This window comes from Salvelinus alpinus, chromosome 12 (genome assembly GCF_045679555.1).
Source record: "Salvelinus alpinus chromosome 12, SLU_Salpinus.1, whole genome shotgun sequence".
In the NCBI taxonomy this organism is placed as follows: Eukaryota; Metazoa; Chordata; class Actinopteri; order Salmoniformes; family Salmonidae; genus Salvelinus; species Salvelinus alpinus.
Genome location: NC_092097.1, coordinates 46,845,654 through 46,865,578, shown reverse-complemented (window position 1 = coordinate 46,865,578; position 19,925 = coordinate 46,845,654). Strand labels below are relative to the sequence as shown.

Below are 19,925 nucleotides of genomic sequence, written 5' to 3'. Positions count from 1 at the left end.
CGGGGACTATTCGATGCTAGTGCAGTACGCCACAGGGTGTTTTTGTGCTGGTTAAGGGCAATCAAGTCTGGAGTGAACCAAGGGCTATATCTGTTCTTAGTTCTACATTTTTTGAAGGGGGCATGCTTATTTAATATGGTAAGGATGGCACTTTTGAAGAACAACCAGGCATTCTCTACTGGCGGGATGAGGTCAATATCCTTCCAGGATACCCGGGCCAGGTCGATTAGAAAGGCCTGCTCGCAGAAGTGTTTTAGGGAGCGTTTGACAGTGATGGGTGGCCGTTTTACCGCGGACCCATAACGGACGCAGGCAATGAGGCAGTGATTGCTGAAATCCTGGTTGAAAACAGCAGAGGTGTATTTAGAGGGCAAGTTGGTCAGGGTGATATCTATGAGGGTGCCCATGTTTACGGATGTAGGGTTGTACCTGGTAGGTTCCATGATCATTTGGGTGAGATTGAGGGCACCTGGCTTAGATTGTAAAACGGCCGGGGTGTTAAGCATATCCCAATTTAGGTCACCTAGCAGTACAAACTCTGACGATAGATGGGGGGCAATCAATTCACATATTCCAGGGCACAGCTGGGAGCTGAGGGTTGGTGTAGGCTGATCTTTGGAACCCGAACAGGGGCATGACTTGACACGGTGCCGACGGGGTCTCATGACGGGATAGTGATAGTGTTTTGCACAATGATTGCTGTGCGACAGAAAAGCCCTATGCTAAATAATACTTTCAACAAACACCTCTCTGTAAGTAAAAAAAAAATATATATAATTAAAAGGGCTCAAATTTAATTTTTAACCCTGGCTGTGACATCCGTTGAGCAATGGAAGGGGGGAAATCCTCTGTTATGTGACAGAAATCAAAAAGTTGATGCTTGACAATCATTTATTCTGTGCTTTGTGCTTCTGTGTATAGGCTAACTGTCAATTGGGCAAGCACCCGAAACCCAGCACCAATGCTCCTCAATGGCAACAGAGCAAGGGCAGGGAGTGGCACTATTTACATATCGAAGAACACATTGCCCAAGGAGTTTTCACCCTGTCAATTCCCCTTCTCCTGAACCTAGACTCCTAAAACAGCACCGAGGGAATTTCCAACTGTAAAAAAACGTGTTCATTATGTCTAGGGCCTATTGAATGAGAGTATACACACACACACACACACACACACACAGACTTATTTTTCTCCCCGGTCAGCCTATTTCCTGAAATATGGCTGGCTCTGTGCGGAGTGAGCTGCATGGCTGCTTCACTTCGGTTTGTTATGGCGGGGGGGTCTGTCTGTATGTTTTGGTCAAGCGGTGCATGGCTTACTCTGCCTGCTAGGCTGTTTCTAGGTGTTCAGCTGTTTGTGTGTGTGTTTGTCTGTAAACATCTGTTTCCTCTCCCTTCTTGTGACGGCTTACGTAGACTATATCCCTCCAGGGACAGGTGAGCACCTAAATCATTCAAATATTAAAAGGAATCAAAATCATTTATTACCAGATGGTACAAGCACGTCTAGTAGAGCTCAACTGTGTCTGGAGAGGGAGGGGAGTGAAGGAGAGGGAGGGGAGTGAAGGACAGGAGGAAGAGGGATGTGAATAATTCCTCTGTGCTGTTCATTTTATCACCCTCACGGACTCCTCCAAAATGGCCTCTGTTCTAGTGAAGTGAAAAGACTTTGAGCCCGCTGGTAATTTGAGCCTGCTATTCAAGGCTGGGGGGAGCAAACAAGGGAAGGAGGAAGGGGGAGAGGTAAGAGAGGCCCTTCTGGAATATACCTCTCGGTTCATTGTTGTTTTGGAACGAGGCCCAAAGGTGAACTCCCTTTGAGGCCTCGCAGGGAACCGGCTATTTCTGTCCCAAAAATGTATCTCTTGTACAGCTCTCTCACTACTAACAGTCAAGTTGTTTCTAATAAGCTCTTGTTTTCTCTATGGCACTCTGGCCATATGCTATGGGATTTTATTTTTCTTCTTAAAATCACTGTTAAGAGTAACTCTTTGTGTGACCTTGCATAACTTTACATATTACGTAACTTTTCCCTTAAGTACAATTTTACGATTGTACATGCTAGATAGACTGAATCCACATCCAAGCAAAACACGGGTCGGCGTTTCTTACTACAGCCTACTGTATTTGCACAAGATAAGCATTTTATTGAAAAGTAACAAAGTCCCTCAGATTTAAAGGGGATTTCAACTCAGAAGTGTAAAATTGGCATGTTCTGTATCATAAACACTTTGTATATTGTTCTTATCAAACCAAACACAAGTTTGAATCTGTTTGTAACAGAGCAACACACACATCTAGGGCCACACCTTTCCACTATTGTATTTGGATTGATGTTTTCTGGGCAACAACCACTCTGAAAAAGAGTGCATATTTTTCCGCAGTCGTCACTGTTCGGCTAGAAACTGCCCAGAGTTAACTGACCTTGACGTTAGTGGAGGGAGCTAGGCTATTAGGTAATCCATTGTTGTTGCCTAGATGCTGGTAACTAGCCACTGGGAATGCATGCATGCAAGCTAGTGTTAGCGTAGCTAAGGGACCAGTTCAGAAATGCCATGCATCTCAGTACTTTGACCAGGCTACCAATTACTGGACTCACCACAGGAGAACAATGCGCTTTATACAAGGATGGGTCATAAAGTCTACGTGTAGTGTCGTCTTCATTGTGCAAACCAATATTAGCTGCATTACCGCCAGCGTTACGTGTGAAAACCACTTCCTCGTGTGTGCGACAGTGTATGTACATGCGCGCGCCCTCGTGTACATTTGAGTACGTTCACTTAATTTCATGACTGAGAGTCAGTGAGTTTTCAGATGACCTTGCTCTATGCCAGATCCTCTCCCGCTCTCTGCTGCTGGGTTCACACGCTCCCAGGGCTGGTTCTTCTTTCTGCAGCCTCAGTCTGCTGCCTGCCTGCCTGCGAGGTGGCTGTGCGGATGAGACAGAGCGCGAGAGAGTCGGAGGAGTGTTGCTCAGTGTTCCAGAGTTGTTGTCGTGGTGTATGGATCATATGACAGCCGGCTGGATGACTCACCCTTGTGGTGTGTCTGGGCAAACACTGCCCCCGCTGGTTCTCCTTGGTACTGCACCCGGTGAGGAGGAGAGAGGCCCAGTTAGAGCTCCCACTGTAGGGGTGGTGGAGGTGGTGACTGGGGGATCTGTCTGTTGTTTTTCTCCACACTGGATATATAGCACCACTGGCCTGGGTGTCACTTTGACATGTTGGTCATTTAGCAAACCCTCTTATCCACAGCTTACAGCTCACAGTAACCCATCGGGCCCTGGTCAAAAGTAGTGCACTATATAGGGAATAGTGTGCCATGCAGACTGACTCCACTCCTGGCAGTCATTGCTGTCGTAACAAGGCCAATCTAGGTGGAGCAGCCTGCATGACTCAGCATACTGTTTGTTCTATGTGAAGTATTATAGGTGGCTCTTTAACATTTCCCCTGTGTGTTTGTGCATGCGTTTGTAAATGTGTGTGTGTGTGTGATTGTGCCTGGGCTGCATGCGAGTGTGTACGGGAACAAATGCCAAAGAGAGCTGCTTGTAATGAACACTGGTTCCTCATCTGATTTGAGTGGAACACTTTTGCTATGAAGCTGTTGAAGTATCAGATGTTAGTTTTGACCGTGTCATTGCTGTTACCATTCTTATCCAACTTGCCTAAGATGAAGGCCTAGGTGCCAACTCATGGTCCTGAAAGTCACGTTCATTGTTCACACACACTTACAGAACATGACCAGCAGTTTGCCAGCTGTTTTTTTTGTTTTTTGTTGAGAGGGTTCTTTGTTAGTTGAGGCAGAGTAATGCTGCTTCTACCTCTGTAGTCCTTTTTAGGCTTGTTTTGTCGAGGACTCGCAAGGATTTAGTATGACCTCTGAGTTGGGATGACTCACGATAGTTCGTTGAGAATCCAAATGAAATGGTCCAGTGGTGTGTCAGCAGCGGGGGATGCAGCTTTTTGCTTCATTGCCAGCTTGTATCTATAATGGTGTTTTGACCATGGAGGTTTTGCCTGTATCCTGCTGGTGCTTTACCCAACTCCCTCAGGTTCATAGGGTCAGAACTGTGTTTTCTGACTGTTCACTTGTTACTTTGTCTGTGGGTGTGGTGTCTGTGGGTCTAGTGTCTGTGTTTTTGGTGTCTGTGTTTTAGGGCTGTGACGGTCATGGAATTTTGGACTAAAAGACACTATTCAGCTCCTGACTGCATGTGCTGCTGCTGCAGGGAGGGGGGCGTTGCCTCGACAACTGAAAACTTGTTTGCTTAAACACCTTGCTTGTTTCATCAAGGAGCAACGGTTTCGTCACGTTGTAGAGTCTAGTCCATGTTACAGCAGAAACAGACTCAACTGCACAAATGCCTGGGCGTCCCATCTTCAGTCACCTGTTCATCCAGGCACCTGTTCACTCCACACATTTATTAGAATTTAAAAAAATTACGTTTATGTTCATGACGGCCTTCATCCATAACCGTCTGTTATACGGTAATTGTGCCAACCCTATGTCTGTGTGTAGGTGATTGTCTCACTAATTACCTCTCTCTTTCTCTCAGGTCTCCCCATGTCCGTGAGCCGTCGGCTGCGGCTTTGCGGCACCCCACCCCTAGAGTGGTCTGTCGTTGCAGTTCGGACCCCGTGATCACCCTCTCCCGTCCCGTTCCCCCCCCCTCCCCTTCCCCCCCTCCTCCTCCCTCCCCCGTTCCCCTCCTCATCACTGCAGGACGTCATGAGCATAGTAATCGCGCTGGGAGTCACCACACCAGAAACGTCCTACTCAGATATGGCTGCTGGATCAGAGTGAGTACCGCGCGGGTGGGGTGGAGGGTGTACCGCGCGGGCGGGGTGGAGGGAGGGAGTACCGCGCGGGCGGAGGAGGTGTGGGGGTGAGAATGCACGCATCCTTCTTCACCTTCTAGAAATAGACTTGTCAACTATGGTGAAAGCCTTTCTCTTGCATTGTAAAAATAAACAAGGTGGAAAAACCTTGCACTGATGCACTCAACCACCACATACATCACATACTGTAACTGAATAGTGATGATGCCAAGGCTAAATCAGACAAGTATTGAAATAGGAGCCCAACAGTCCACTGTTCTGCTGAACACTGTGAAGAAATGTCCCCAGAAACCACAGGGAAATGGAGCTGAACCCAGCACTGCTGCTACACTGTAGGTGGGACAGATGAAATGGAGCTGAACCCAGCACTGTTGCTACACTGTAGGTGGGACAGATGAAATGGACCTGAACCCAGCACTGCTGCTACACTGTAGGTGGGACAGATGAAATGGAGCTGAACCCAGCACTGTTGCTACACTGTAGGTGGGACAGATGAAATGGACCTGAACCCAGCACTGTTGCTACACTGTAGGTGGGACAGATGAAATGGACCTGAACCCAGCACTGTTGCTACACTGTAGGTGGGACAGATGAAATGGACCTGAACCCAGCACTGTTGCTACACTGTAGGTGGGACAGATGAAATGGACCTGAACCCAGCACTGCTGTAGGTGAGACAGATGACTGAGCTTCTATGGAATGTAGCTGGATCAGGCCTCCTTCCCCCTCTCCATACATGTCTTCTCCTCCTTCTCCCCCCCCAACCTGACTCAGGGGGATTTCACTTCACATGAAAACAATGATAAGCAGACAAGACATTTACAAAAAAATCTCCTGCTGGGATGTAATATTTTCTTGTTAGAGATGGAGCGTTATGACATTTGAGATGATAGTTCGGCAGCGCTTCGTGCACCAGGACTGTAGTTGTTAGGTGAAAGACAAGGTTGTTCTCCTCTCCCACCGAGACCTCTGCTAAAGGGCAATGGGGGAGGTGCATAACACGCCAGGAATCATGGCGGCCGACATTCCATTTCCTGAATGGTCATCATTCTCCCAGGCTTTCCTTGGCTCTTGGGGGATGTTTTGGGCTGTGGTGCCATCTAGTGTACAGAACAAGCCTGGGAGATTTCACCCGCTGGTTGTTTACAAGCTTAGCTGCTGTATAAGTGGTTGAAAAAATGGCTTTCACCATAGTTAGACTAAATGTTTAGTCTTTCTAGATAAAATGTTTCTTCTAACTTGTCCCATTATCTGGTTCTCTTTCTATATTTAACTTCTACTTTTCTCCTGCTCTCGCTCGCTCTCTCGCTCGCACTCTCAGCCCTGAGTCAGTGGAAGCAAGTCCTGCCGTGAACGAGAAAAACTACCCCAACCACAACTGTGGGAGTGCACACAGTCATGGGTATCGAGGACTGCCATATACTGTGAGTACACGGCTCTCCTCCTCTATCACTATTAGTCTCTGTTCTATACTTAGATATCTACCTTAACTCTAATTACATTTACATTTAAGTCATTTAGCAGACACTCTTATCCAGAGCGACTTACAAAAATTGGAAAGTTCATACATATTCATCCTGGTCCCCCCGTGGGGAATGAACCCACAACCCTGGCGTTGCAAGCGCCATGCTCTACCAACTGAGCCACACGGGACTAATCATAGTCTAATCATAGTCTAATCTAATCATAGTCTCCGGTCTATACTTAGATATCTACCTTCACTCTAATCATAGTCTCTGTTCTATACTTAGATATCTACCTTAACTCTAATCATAGTCTCCGGTCTATACTTAGATATCTAAGTATGTGAGTACACGGCTCTCCTCCTCTATCACTATTAGTCTCTGTTCTATACTTAGATATCTACCTGAACTCTAATCATAGTCTCCGGTCTATACTTAGATATCTACCTTCACTCTAATTATAGTCTCTGTTCTATACTTAGATATCTACCTTCACTCTAATTATAGTCTCTGTTCTATACTTAGATATCTACCTTCACTCTAATTATAAGCCAGTCTTTGTTATATACTTAGTTATCAATATTTCGGTCAAGTACCTTTTTGTAAGATGTCTCTTGTGGACTTTTTGCAGAAAACTAAATGAGTTAGTCAGTGTGAAAGCACGTAAAGCCAGTATGGCTGCATGTGGAATCTTAGGTCAGAGAAGAAAGATTATCCCTCACAACACGGCAGTCTCACGTATCTAGACAAACCAAACAAATTAAAGTCAGCGCAATGTTGGAACTCTGTAAAGCTGCTTGACACGTTCACACAGCGCCACCTTGCGTTTTCAGCTAACAGGTTGTATTGTCATGTACCATTTGGTTTGTCCTCATTTTCATTCGTCTTCCATTTTCCGTTTCCTCTTCCTCCTTTTTTGTGCCTGAACACCTGTTGTTTGAAGATGCAACAGTCTTCCGTTGTGTGTTGTCAGGATCACAACTATGGTGCGCCCCCTCCCCCCACCCCACCCGCCTCCCCGCTCTCCCAAACCATCATTCCTCGCATGGAGCTCAACCCCGCCTCCCGCTACCATGACAATGCCACCAATGGCGGCCAGGAGGAGAACTCTGCCGACAGCGAAAGCTCGTCGGAGGAGGACGGGGCTGTGGCCAGCTGGTGCCACTGCAGCCTGACGCAGGACGGCTTCCTCATCAAGTGCGAGAGCTGCAGGTGAGATAAGGTGTTCCTGAATACACTCTGTTGATGTGTAGAAGTGCCGGATGATTTTATACGTTAGCTATATTAGTGTGCGCCACCTCTTCTATTTGTCTTACATGAATACACAGACATAGTATAAGTCATATATTGATATAGCAGATCTGCAATTTCCTGGTTGTAATATTGTTCTGTGATTTCAGGGGGCTGGACAGGAGGAAAGGACTGTATGGCCAACGCAGGAAACCAGAAAATGTATCAGGTATTGTGAAGGGTACTTGAAACAAACTGCATAACATACATCTTAATGTCCATCTTCCAAGTATGGAACACGCATACAGCCACAACATTAATGCTTTGGCAGTACGTACAGTTGAAGTCAGAAGTTTACATACACTTAGGTTGGAGTCATTAAAACTCGTTTTTCAACCACTCCACAAATTTCTTGTTAACAAACTATAATTTTGGCAAGTCGGTTAGGACATCTACTTTGTACATGACACAAGTCATTTTTCCAACAATTATTTACAGACAGATTATTTCACTTATAATTCACTATCACAATTCCAGTTAATCAGAAGTTTACATACGCTAACACGGAACCCAAACCGGCTGCGTGCGTGCGCCATCGTGCGTACATTTATTTTGTCCCCCCACACCAAACGCGATCATGACACCCAGGTTAAAATATAAAAACAAACTCTGAACAAATCTGAAATAAATCATTCTCTCTACTATTATTCTGACATTTCACATTCTTAAAATAAAGTGGTGATCCTAACTGACCTAAGACAGGGAATTTTTACCAGGATTAAATGTCAGGAATTGTGAAAAACTGAAGTTAAATGTATTTTGCTAAGGTGTATGTAAACTTCCAACTTCAACTGTACATACATTTTGCCACTTGGCCTCAACCTCATGTAAACGCCGTGGCCCAGTTTTCCTGGACACAGATTAAGCATAGGCCTGGACTAAGAAGATCAAAGGGGAAACTCTATTGAAGTAGCTTTTTAGTACTGGACTAGGCTTAATATTAGTCCGAGAAACCTAAGTGTTCACTGTTGACGGGCCAAGGTACCTGTGCATGCTCAAGTCTCTCTTGTTTCTAGTGGGCGAGAGCAGTGCCACGGAGAGCGGCGACGAGGAGGTGTCGCCCGCCACAGTGTCCTACACGGCCACACAGCACACGCCCACCAGCATCACGCTCACTGTCAACCGCGTCAAGCGGAACAAGTCCAAGAAGAGGAAGAAGAGCACGGAGAAGGCCCGCGGAACGCCCAAGGGCAAGAAGATCAAGGTTGGTACTAGGAAGCGAGGGCCCAATTAACACTGCAGAGTCCCACCTGTGTGCTAAATGCAAGGCATGCCAGGCAAAAGTGACGTGCTAAATGTATTGCTAGTGGAAGGTGCCAGCCGCAACGTGGGCTAAATGTAGTGCTAGTGGAAGGTGCCAGCCGCCACGTGGGCTAAATGTAGTGCTAGTGGGAGGTGCCAGCCGCAACGTGGGCTAAATGTAGTGCTAGTGGAAGGTGTCAGCCGCAACGTGGGCTAAATGTAGTGCTAGTGGAAGGTGCCAGCCGCAACGTGGGCTAAATGTAGTGCTAGTGGAAGGTGCCAGCCGCAACGTGGGCTAAATGTAGTGCAAGTGGAAGGTGCCAGCCGCAACGTGGGCTAAATGTAGTGCTAGTGGAAGGTGCCAGCCGCAACGTGGGCTAAATGTAGTGCTAGTGGTAGGTGCCAGCCGCAACGTGGGCTAAATGTATTGCTAGTGGAAGGTGCCAGCCGCAACGTGGGCTAAATGTAGTGCTAGTGGTAGGTGCCAGCCGCAACGTGGGCTAAATGTAGTGCTAGTGGAAGGTGCCAGCCGCAACGTGGGCTAAATGTAGTGCTAGTGGAAGGTGCCAGCCGCAACGTGGGCTAAATGTAGTGCTAGTGGTAGGTGCCAGCCGCAACGTGGGCTAAATGTAGTGCTAGTGGAAGGTGCCAGCCGCCACGTGGGCTAAATGTAGTGCTAGTGGAAGGTGTCAGCCGCAACGTGGGCTAAATGTAGTGCTAGTGGAAGGTGCCAGCCGCAACGTGGGCTAAATGTAGTGCTAGTGGAAGGTGCCAGCCGCAACGTGGGCTAAATGTAGTGCAAGTGGAAGGTGCCAGCCGCAACGTGGGCTAAATGTAGTGCTAGTGGAAGGTGCCAGCCGCAACGTGGGCTAAATGTAGTGCTAGTGGTAGGTGCCAGCCGCAACGTGGGCTAAATGTATTGCTAGTGGAAGGTGCCAGCCGCAACGTGGGCTAAATGTAGTGCTAGTGGTAGGTGCCAGCCGCAACGTGGGCTAAATGTAGTGCTAGTGGAAGGTGCCAGCCGCAACGTGGGCTAAATGTAGTGCTAGTGGAAGGTGCCAGCCGCAACGTGGGCTAAATGTAGTGCTAGTGGTAGGTGCCAGCCGCAACGTGGGCTAAATGTAGTGCTAGTGGAAGGTGCCAGCCGCCACGTGGGCTAAATGTAGTGCTAGTGGAAGGTGCCAGCCGCAACGTGGGCTAAATGTAGTGCTAGTGGAAGGTGCCAGCCGCAACGTGGGCTAAATGTAGTGCTAGTGGAAGGTGCCAGCCGCAACGTGGGCTAAATATAGTGCTAGTGGTAGGTGCCAGCCGCAACGTGGGCTAAATGTAGTGCTAGTGGTAGGTGCCAGCCGCAACGTGGGCTAAATGTAGTGCTAGTGGAAGGTGCCAGCCGCCACGTGGGCTAAATGTATTGCTAGTGGAAGGTGCCAGCCGCCACGTGGGCTAAATGTAGTGCTAGTGGTAGGTGCCAGCCGCAACGTGGGCTAAATGTAGTGCTAGTGGAAGGTGCCAGCCGCAACGTGGGCTAAATGTATTGCTAGTGGAAGGTGCCAGCCGCAACGTGGGCTAAATGTAGTGCTAGTGGAAGGTGCCAGCCGCCACGTGGGCTAAATGTAGTGCTAGTGGAAGGTGCCAGCCGCCACGTGGGCTAAATGTAGTGCTAGTGGAAGGTGCCAGCCGCCACGTGGGCTAAATGTATTGCTAGTGGAAGGTGCCAGCCGCCACGTGGGCTAAATGTAGTGCTAGTGGGAGGTGCCAGCCGCAACGTGGGCTAAATGTAGTGCTAGTGGAAGGTGTCAGCCGCAACGTGGGCTAAATGTAGTGCTAGTGGAAGGTGCCAGCCGCAACGTGGGCTAAATGTAGTGCTAGTGGAAGGTGCCAGCCGCAACGTGGGCTAAATGTAGTGCAAGTGGAAGGTGCCAGCCGCAACGTGGGCTAAATGTAGTGCTAGTGGAAGGTGCCAGCCGCAACGTGGGCTAAATGTAGTGCTAGTGGTAGGTGCCAGCCGCAACGTGGGCTAAATGTATTGCTAGTGGAAGGTGCCAGCCGCAACGTGGGCTAAATGCAGTGCTAGTGGTAGGTGCCAGCCGCAACGTGGGCTAAATGTAGTGCTAGTGGAAGGTGCCAGCCGCAACGTGGGCTAAATGTAGTGCTAGTGGAAGGTGCCAGCCGCAACGTGGGCTAAATGTAGTGCTAGTGGTAGGTGCCAGCCGCAACGTGGGCTAAATGTAGTGCTAGTGGAAGGTGCCAGCCGCCACGTGGGCTAAATGTAGTGCTAGTGGAAGGTGTCAGCCGCAACGTGGGCTAAATGTAGTGCTAGTGGAAGGTGCCAGCCGCAACGTGGGCTAAATGTAGTGCTAGTGGAAGGTGCCAGCCGCAACGTGGGCTAAATGTAGTGCAAGTGGAAGGTGCCAGCCGCAACGTGGGCTAAATGTAGTGCTAGTGGAAGGTGCCAGCCGCAACGTGGGCTAAATGTAGTGCTAGTGGTAGGTGCCAGCCGCAACGTGGGCTAAATGTATTGCTAGTGGAAGGTGCCAGCCGCAACGTGGGCTAAATGTAGTGCTAGTGGTAGGTGCCAGCCGCAACGTGGGCTAAATGTAGTGCTAGTGGAAGGTGCCAGCCGCAACGTGGGCTAAATGTAGTGCTAGTGGAAGGTGCCAGCCGCAACGTGGGCTAAATGTAGTGCTAGTGGTAGGTGCCAGCCGCAACGTGGGCTAAATGTAGTGCTAGTGGAAGGTGCCAGCCGCCACGTGGGCTAAATGTAGTGCTAGTGGAAGGTGCCAGCCGCAACGTGGGCTAAATGTAGTGCTAGTGGAAGGTGCCAGCCGCAACGTGGGCTAAATGTAGTGCTAGTGGAAGGTGCCAGCCGCAACGTGGGCTAAATGTAGTGCTAGTGGTAGGTGCCAGCCGCAACGTGGGCTAAATGTAGTGCTAGTGGTAGGTGCCAGCCGCAACGTGGGCTAAATGTAGTGCTAGTGGAAGGTGCCAGCCGCCACGTGGGCTAAATGTATTGCTAGTGGAAGGTGCCAGCCGCCACGTGGGCTAAATGTAGTGCTAGTGGTAGGTGCCAGCCGCAACGTGGGCTAAATGTAGTGCTAGTGGAAGGTGCCAGCCGCAACGTGGGCTAAATGTAGTGCTAGTGGAAGGTGCCAGCCGCAACGTGGGCTAAATGTAGTGCTAGTGGTAGGTGCCAGCCGCAACGTGGGCTAAATGTAGTGCTAGTGGAAGGTGCCAGCCGCCACGTGGGCTAAATGTAGTGCTAGTGGAAGGTGCCAGCCGCAACGTGGGCTAAATGTAGTGCTAGTGGAAGGTGCCAGCCGCAACGTGGGCTAAATGTAGTGCTAGTGGAAGGTGCCAGCCGCAACGTGGGCTAAATGTAGTGCTAGTGGTAGGTGCCAGCCGCAACGTGGGCTAAATGTATTGCTAGTGGAAGGTGCCAGCCGCAACGTGGGCTAAATGTAGTGCTAGTGGAAGGTGCCAGCCGCAACGTGGGCTAAATGTAGTGCTAGTGGAAGGTGCTAGCCGCAACGTGGGCTAAATGTAGTGCTAGTGGAAGGTGCCAGCCGCAACGTGGGCTAAATGTAGTGCTAGTGGGAGGTGCCAGCCGCCACGTGGGCTAAATGTAGTGCTAGTGGAAGGTGCCAGCCACCACGTGGGCTAAATGTAGTGCTAGAGGAAGGTGCCAGACCCACGTGGGCCAAATGTCGAGCTAGTGGAAGGTGCCTGCGGCCACATGGGCCAAATGTAGTGGTAGCAGCGGTAAGTGTTGACAAATGCCACACGAGCAAATTTTGAAAAGGGTCTGGGTGTGCAAATGCATAACTCGCAGCTAGTAAGAGGACCAAGATCGCAAAGTTTCCTGTTTAACTTGCTGAGAAGGCTGATCTGACCGTACTCGTATATGTAATTGATAGTTAGATCAGATGATACTTGTGACCGGAAAAAACTGAAGTGTTTTAATATGCACAAAGAGATGTTGTCAAAATGAACTTTAAAGAAAAAAGATCACAGGTAATTACTGAGTAAAAATCGTATCAGGAAAATGACTACTTGGCACACCCCAGCTGAGTATGCCTATTATCGACCTCTAGAGGCCAAGATAGGAGTTGCAGTCTTTTTCTAGTGGCAGAAATAGTTATTTTTGGTACATTATTTTAGATTAAACTCGGAAATGTCTAAACGTTGAATACAGACTGTCTGAAACTTTGTGTTAAAGTTGTCAGTGGACTCTGAAATGTGGTCAAAACATTGAGTAAACAAGTGTCTGTCTTTACAGGCCTTCAGAGAGGGTTCTAGAAAGTCCATGAGGATGAAGGTAAGATTCATTCATTCCTGAGGATCTGTTTAGTTATATACCAATGTATACTACTACACATTTGAACTTCACGGCGTTAGTGTACAGTGGCTTGTGAAAGTATTCACCCCCTTGACATTTGTCCTATTTTGTTGCCTTATAACCTGGAATTAAAATATATTTTGGGGGGGATTTGTATCATTTGATTTACACAACATGCCTACCACTTCGAAGATGCAAAATATTTTTCTTTGTGAAACAAACAAGAAATAAAACAAAAAAACAGAACTTGAGCATGCATAACTATACACCCCCCAAAGCCAATACTTTGTAGAGCCACCTTTTGCAGGAATTACAGCTGCAAGTCTCTTGGGATATGTCTCTGTAAGCTTGGCACATCTAGCCACTGGGATTTTTGCCCATTCTTCAAGGGAAAACGGCTCCAGCTCTTTCAAGTTGGATGGGTTCCGCTGGTGTACAGCAATCTTTAAATCATACCACAGATTTTCAATTGGATTGAGGTCTGGGCTTTGACTAGACCATTCCAAGACATTTATCTGTTTCCCCTTAAACCACTTGAGTGTTGCTTTAGCAGTATGCTTAGGGTCATTGTCCTGCTGGAAGGTGAACCTCCGTCCCAGTCTCAAATCTCTTGAAGACTGAAACAGGTTTCCCTCAAGAATTTCCCTGTATTTAGCGCCATCCATCATTCCTTTAATTCTGACCAGTTTCCCATGGGGATGGTATTTTCGGGTGATGAGAGGTCTTGGGTTTCCTTGATGGCTAAAAAGCAACATTTTAGTCTCATCTGACCAGATACCTTCTTCCATACGTTTGGGGAGTATCCCACATGCCTTTGGCGAACCACAAATGTGTTTGCTTATTTTCTTCTTTAATCAATGGCTTTTTTCTGGCCACTCTTCCGTAAAGCCCAGCTCTGATTGACCGTCATCTTGAACTTATTCCATTTTCTAATAATTGCGCCATCAGTTGTTGCCTTCTCACCAAGCTGCTTGCCTATTGTCCTGTAGCCCATCCCAGCCTTGTGCAGGTCTACAATTTTAACCCAGATGTCCTTACACAGCTCTCTGGTCTTGCCCATTGTGTAGACGTTGGAGTCTGTTTGATTGAGTGTGTGGATAGGTGTCTTTTATACAGGTAACAAGTTCAAACAGGTGCAGTTAATACAGGTAATGAGTGGAGAACAGGAGGGCTTCTTAAAGAACAGGTCTGTGAGAGACGGAATTCTTACTGGTTGGTAGGTGATCAAATACTTATGTCATGCAATAAAATGCAAATGAATTACTTAAAAATCATACAATGTGATTTTCTGGATTTTTGTTTTAGATTCCGTCTCTCACAGTTGAAGTGTACCTATTATAAAAATTACAGACCTCTACATGCTTTGTAAGTAGGAAAACCTGCAAAATCGGCAGTGTATCAATACTTGTTCTCCCCACTGTAGATAAAATTAATCACTAACCTTTGATGATCTTCATCAGATGACACTCATAGGACTTCATGTTACACAATACATGTATGTTTTGTTCGGTAAAGTTCATATTTATATCCAAAAATCAGAGTTTACATTGGCGCCTTACATTCAGAAGTCACAAAACATCCTTTGATTTTGCAGAGAGCCACATCAATTTACAGGAATACTCATAATAAACATTGCTAAAAGATACAACTGTTATGCATGGAATTTTAGATGCACTTCTCCTTAATGCAACCGCTGTGTTAGATTTCAAAAAAGTTTACGAAAAAAGCAAACCCATACAATAATCTGAGTCGGCGCTCAGAGCCCAATCAAGACACAAATATAGCCGCCATATTATGCAGTCAACAAAAGTCAGAAGTAACAATATAAACATTCACTTACCTTTGATGATCCTCATCAGAATGCACTCGCATCAATCCCAGTTCCACAATAACTGTTCGTTTTGTTCGATAATGTCCATTTATGTCCAAATTCTTCCTTGTTGTTCTAGCGTTCAGTACACTTTCCAAACTCACGACGCGCAGGCAGGTCCAGCAGAAAGTACTGACGAAAAGTTTAAAAAGTTATATTACAGTCTGTAAAAACATGACAAACGAATTATTGAATCAATCTTTAGGATGTTTTTAACATAATTCTTCAATAATGTTCCAACCGGAGTATTCCTGTGTCTTCAGAATTGCGATGGAACAGAGATCTTTCTCACGTGAACGCGCATGGTCACTTCATGACAGACCTGACTCATTCCTCTCTCCTTCGGCCCCACTAAACAGTAGAGGCATCAGACAAGGTTCTATGGACTGTTGACATCTAATGGAAGCCTTAGGAAGTGCCAAATTACCAATATCCCACTGTATCTTCAATAGGAGCTGAGTTGAAAATCGACCAACCTCAGATTTCTCACTTCCTGGTTGGATTTTTTTCTCAGGTTTTTGCCTGCCTGATGAGTTATGTTGTACTCAGACATCATTCAAACATTTTTAGATACTTCAGAGTCTTTTCTATCCTAATATACTGATAATATGCATATTCTAGCCTTTATGGTTTTGTAGCAGGCCGTTTACTCTGGGCATGCTTTTCATCCGCACGTGAAAATACTGCCCCCTACCCCAAAGAAGTTAACGTGTAGATATTTGTATGAACATAACAAGATTCAACAACTGAGACATAAACTGAACAAGTTCCACAGACCTGTGACTAACAGAAATGGAATAATCACTAACCTTTGATGTTCATCAGATGACACTCATAGGATTATTATTATTTGACCATGCTGGTCATTTATGAACATTTGAACATTTTGGCCATGTTCTGTTATAATCTCCACCCGGCACAGCCAGAAGAGGACTGGCCACCCCTCATAGCCTGGTTCCTCTCTAGGTTTCTTCCTAGGTTTTGGCCTTTCTAGGGAGTTTTTCCTAGCCACCGTGCTTCTACACCTGCATTGCTTGCTGTTTGGGATTTTAGGCTGGGTTTCTGTACAGCACTTCGAGATATTAGCTGATGTACGAAGGGTTATATAAAATAAATTTGATTGATTGATTGTGTCCCTGAACAAAGGGGGGGGGGGTCAAAATCAAATGTAACAGTCAGTATCTGGAGTGGCCACCAGCTGCATTAAGTACTGCAGTGCATCTCCTCCTCATGGACTGCACCAGATTTGCCAGTTCTTGCTGTGAGAACACTGACATTCCTGTCTTGCAGGAAATCACGCACGGAACGAGCAGTATGGCTGGTGGCATTGTCATGTTGGAGGGTCATGTCAAGATGAGCCTGCAGCAAGGGTACCACATGAGGGAGGAGCATGTCTTCCCTGTAACGCACCGCGTTGAGATTGCCTGCAATGACAACAAGCTCAGTCCGATGATGCTGTGACACACCGCCCCAGACCATGACGGACCTTCCACCTCCAAATCGATCCCGCTCCAGAGTACAGGCCTCGGTGTAACGGTCATTCCTTTGACGATAAACGCGAATCCGACCATCACCCCATGTGAGACAAAACCACAACGTCAGTGAAGAGCACTTTTTGCCAGTCCTGTCTGGTCCAGCGACAGTGGGATTGTTTCCATAGGCGACGTTGTTGCCGGTGATGTCTGGTGAGGACCTGCCTTACAACAGGCCTACAAGCTCTCAGTCCAGCCTCTCTCAGCCTATTGCGAACAGTTTGAGCACAGATCGAGGGATTGTGTGTTCCTGATGTAACTCGGGCAGTTGTTGTTGCCATCCTGTACCTGTCCCGCAGGTGTGATGTTCAGATGTACCAATCCTGTGCAGGTGTTGTTACACGTGGTCTGCCACTGCGAGGACGATCTGCTGTCCGTCCTGTCTCCCTGTAGCGCTGTCTTAGGTGTCTCACAGTACGGACATTGCAATTTATTGCCCTGGTCACATCTGCAGTCCTCATGCCTCCTTGCAGCATGCCTAAGGCACGTTCACGCAGATGAGCAGGGACCCTGGGCATCTTTCTTTTGGTGTTTTTCAGTCAGTAGAAAGGCCTCTCTACACGGAACCCAAACAGGCTGCGCTCTTGCGCTATCGTGCATAAATGTATTTTGTCCCCTTACACCAAATGCGATCACGACACGCAGGTTAAAATATCAAAACAAACTCTGAACCAATGACATTAATTTGGGGACAGGTTGAAAAGCATTAAACATGTATGGCAATTTAGCTAGTTAGCTTGCACTTGCTAGCTAATTTGTCATATTTTGCTAGCTTGCTGTTGCTAGCTAATTTGTCCTGGGATATAAACATTAGGTTGTTATTTTACCTGAAATGCACAAGGTCCTCTACTCCGACAATTAATCCACGCATAAAACGGCCAACCGGATCGTTTCTAGTCATCTCTCCTCCTTCCAGGCTTTTTCATCTTTGAACTTATATGGTGATCGGCATCTAAACTTTCATAGTATTACCACGACTACTGGCAAAACAGTTCGTCTTTCAATCACCCACGTGGGTATAACCAATGAGAAGATGGAACGTGGGTACCTGCATCTATAAACCAATGAAGAGATGGGAGAGGCAGGACTTTCAGCGCGATCTGCGTCAGAAATAGAAAGGAGTTCTATTTTAGCCCTTGGCATCCTAGACACTCATTGGCGCGCGCAATAATTAAATAACATATATTTCTAAATGTATTTTGCGATGTGTCCGGTCTGGTCAGCATGTTAGTGTCCTAAGTTTTCATAACTGTGACCTTAATTGACTTCCGTCTGTAAGCTGTTAGTGTCTTAACGACCGTTCCACAGGTGCATGTTCATTAATTGTTTATGGTTCATTGAACAAGCATGGGAAACAGTGTTTAAACCCTTTACAATGAAGATCTGTGAAGTTATTTGGATTTTTACGAATTATCTTTCAAAGACAGGGTCCTGAAAAAGAGACGTTTATTTTTTTTGCTGCGTTTATATTCTGAGATCATGTGACACTTAGATTGAACACAGGTGGACTAATTATGTGACTTCTGAAGGTAATTGGTTGCACCAGATCTTTTGGTTGCACTACTTTTCCGTAGTCATTGTTTTTTTGAAACAAGTTATTTTTCATTTCACTTCACCAATTTGGACTATTTTGTGTGTCCCAATTACATGAAATCCAAATAAAACCCCATTTAAATTACAGGTTGTAATGCAACAAAATAGGAAAAACGCCAAGGGGGATGAATACTTTTGCAAGGCACTGTATGGGGGGAAGACTAAACGTTGTCATCAGTGCCACTTTGTGTTGCACCAGGAATCTATTGAGTGACCTATGTTCCATTGAGCATAACACAAAGACACCAATCACCTTATTATGACATGGTGCAGGTGATCTCGAACACAGTGCATTACCCAGACACCCACCCATGATAACACATGGGTTTCTAAACACTTTGACATGGTATGATTCCAAAGCAAGAAGAAACACGTTGTAGACCTGAAATTGTCATTTTTGAAAGAGTCTTAGAATGAAGGTGAATAAAAAAAAATGTTTTAAGTATATTTATTTTTAACACGACACTGCTCTGAAGTAAACACTCTCCTCCCACCCTCCCCCAGAACTCCACGACGGAGGCCAGCGCGGTGGACGAGACTACAGCGGAGGGCTGGGAGAGCCGCATCCGCCAGTGGACGGACCAGTACGAGGAGGCTACAGCCAACCAGTACAGCGCCGATGTCCAGATGCTGCTCCAGCTGCACCGTGCCGTTACCACCGAGGGCGTGGCGAGTGAGACTACCTCACCTGCCCAGGTCAACGCCTCGGCGGACGCCATGGACACAATTAACCGTACAGAGCTGGCGTGCAACAATACGGTGCTGGGCTCTCAGATGCAGTTACAGCTGGGGCGGGTGACGCGTGTGCAGAACCACAGGAAGGTCCTGCGGGCGGCAAGGGATCTAGAGCCAGACACCCTGATCATCGAGTACCGGGGCAAGGTCATGCTGAAACAGCAGTTTGAGGTCAACGGACACTTCTTCAAAAAGTATGCATTCTCTGAAATAAGGCAAAATATTCATACGATGTGGAAGAATTGTGTTAAACTGCACCATTGTTTAAAAAATGTTTTATGGAGGAAATGTATGCTGTATTCAGTATAAACATTAGCACTGTAAAATATTATGCAAAAATGCACATTTGGACATTATTTTGACTTTTTTTTTTAGGCCCTACCCCTTTGTGCTGTTCTATTCCAAATTCAACGAGGTGGAGATGTGCGTGGACGCGCGGACGTTTGGGAATGATGCACGCTTCATCCGGAGGTCCTGCACGCCCAACGCAGAGGTCAGCCATCTTGGTTTTGTTTGTTTGTTTTCTTCAAGAAAAGCATTGGGTGCATCTCAATCGTCTCTCCCTCTCCTCATCTCCGGTCGTTAGTTCAGTTCACTCATCTCAGGTGAATTTAGGTCAGTCAATCAATCAAATGTATTTATGAAGCCCTTTTTACATCAGCAGATGTCACAAAGTGCTATACAGAAACCCAGTCTAAAACCCCAAACAGCAAGCAATGCAGATGTAGGTCTCACCTATCCAGATCTCTGACGTCAGCGTAGATGAAGGAAAGGAGATTAGGAGAGCAGGCCACTCAGGACTATTGAGACGCACCCTTCTAGAGGGAAATGGATACAGTTATGATTATATCTCCTAGATAGAAGACACGCCTCTGTCTCCTCTCCAGGTTCGGCATATGATCGCCGAGGGCATGATCCACCTCTGTGTCTACGCTGTCACGCAGATCCCCAGAGAAGCAGAGGTCACCATCGGCTTTGACTATGACTTCAATAGCTGGTCAGTGTCAATTATATCTATAAAGAC

At 46.8% G+C, this 19,925-nt stretch overlaps 1 protein-coding gene across 8 annotated transcripts in view; it reads left to right on the top strand.

Moving 5' to 3' along the window:
- The window catches only part of LOC139536254 (histone-lysine N-methyltransferase SETD5-like), a 43,294-nt gene that overhangs the window by 12,898 nt on the left and 10,471 nt on the right, over window positions 1–19,925 (top strand). For 5 of the 8 annotated variants that reach the window (XM_071336618.1, XM_071336621.1, XM_071336624.1 and 2 more), the window contains exons 2-10: window positions 4,558–4,801; window positions 6,162–6,264; window positions 7,247–7,515; window positions 7,704–7,762; window positions 8,610–8,797; window positions 13,112–13,150; window positions 18,671–19,095; window positions 19,277–19,394; window positions 19,789–19,898. In XM_071336618.1, coding sequence (XP_071192719.1) covers window positions 4,731–4,801; window positions 6,162–6,264; window positions 7,247–7,515; window positions 7,704–7,762; window positions 8,610–8,797; window positions 13,112–13,150; window positions 18,671–19,095; window positions 19,277–19,394; window positions 19,789–19,898 — 1,382 coding nt within the window. In that variant the 5' untranslated portion in view covers window positions 4,558–4,730. The remainder of the gene's footprint in view (window positions 1–4,557; window positions 4,802–6,161; window positions 6,265–7,246; window positions 7,516–7,703; window positions 7,763–8,609; window positions 8,798–13,111; window positions 13,151–18,670; window positions 19,096–19,276; window positions 19,395–19,788; window positions 19,899–19,925) is intronic. The other 3 variants (XM_071336623.1, XM_071336626.1, XM_071336622.1) reach the window with 2 other exon arrangements.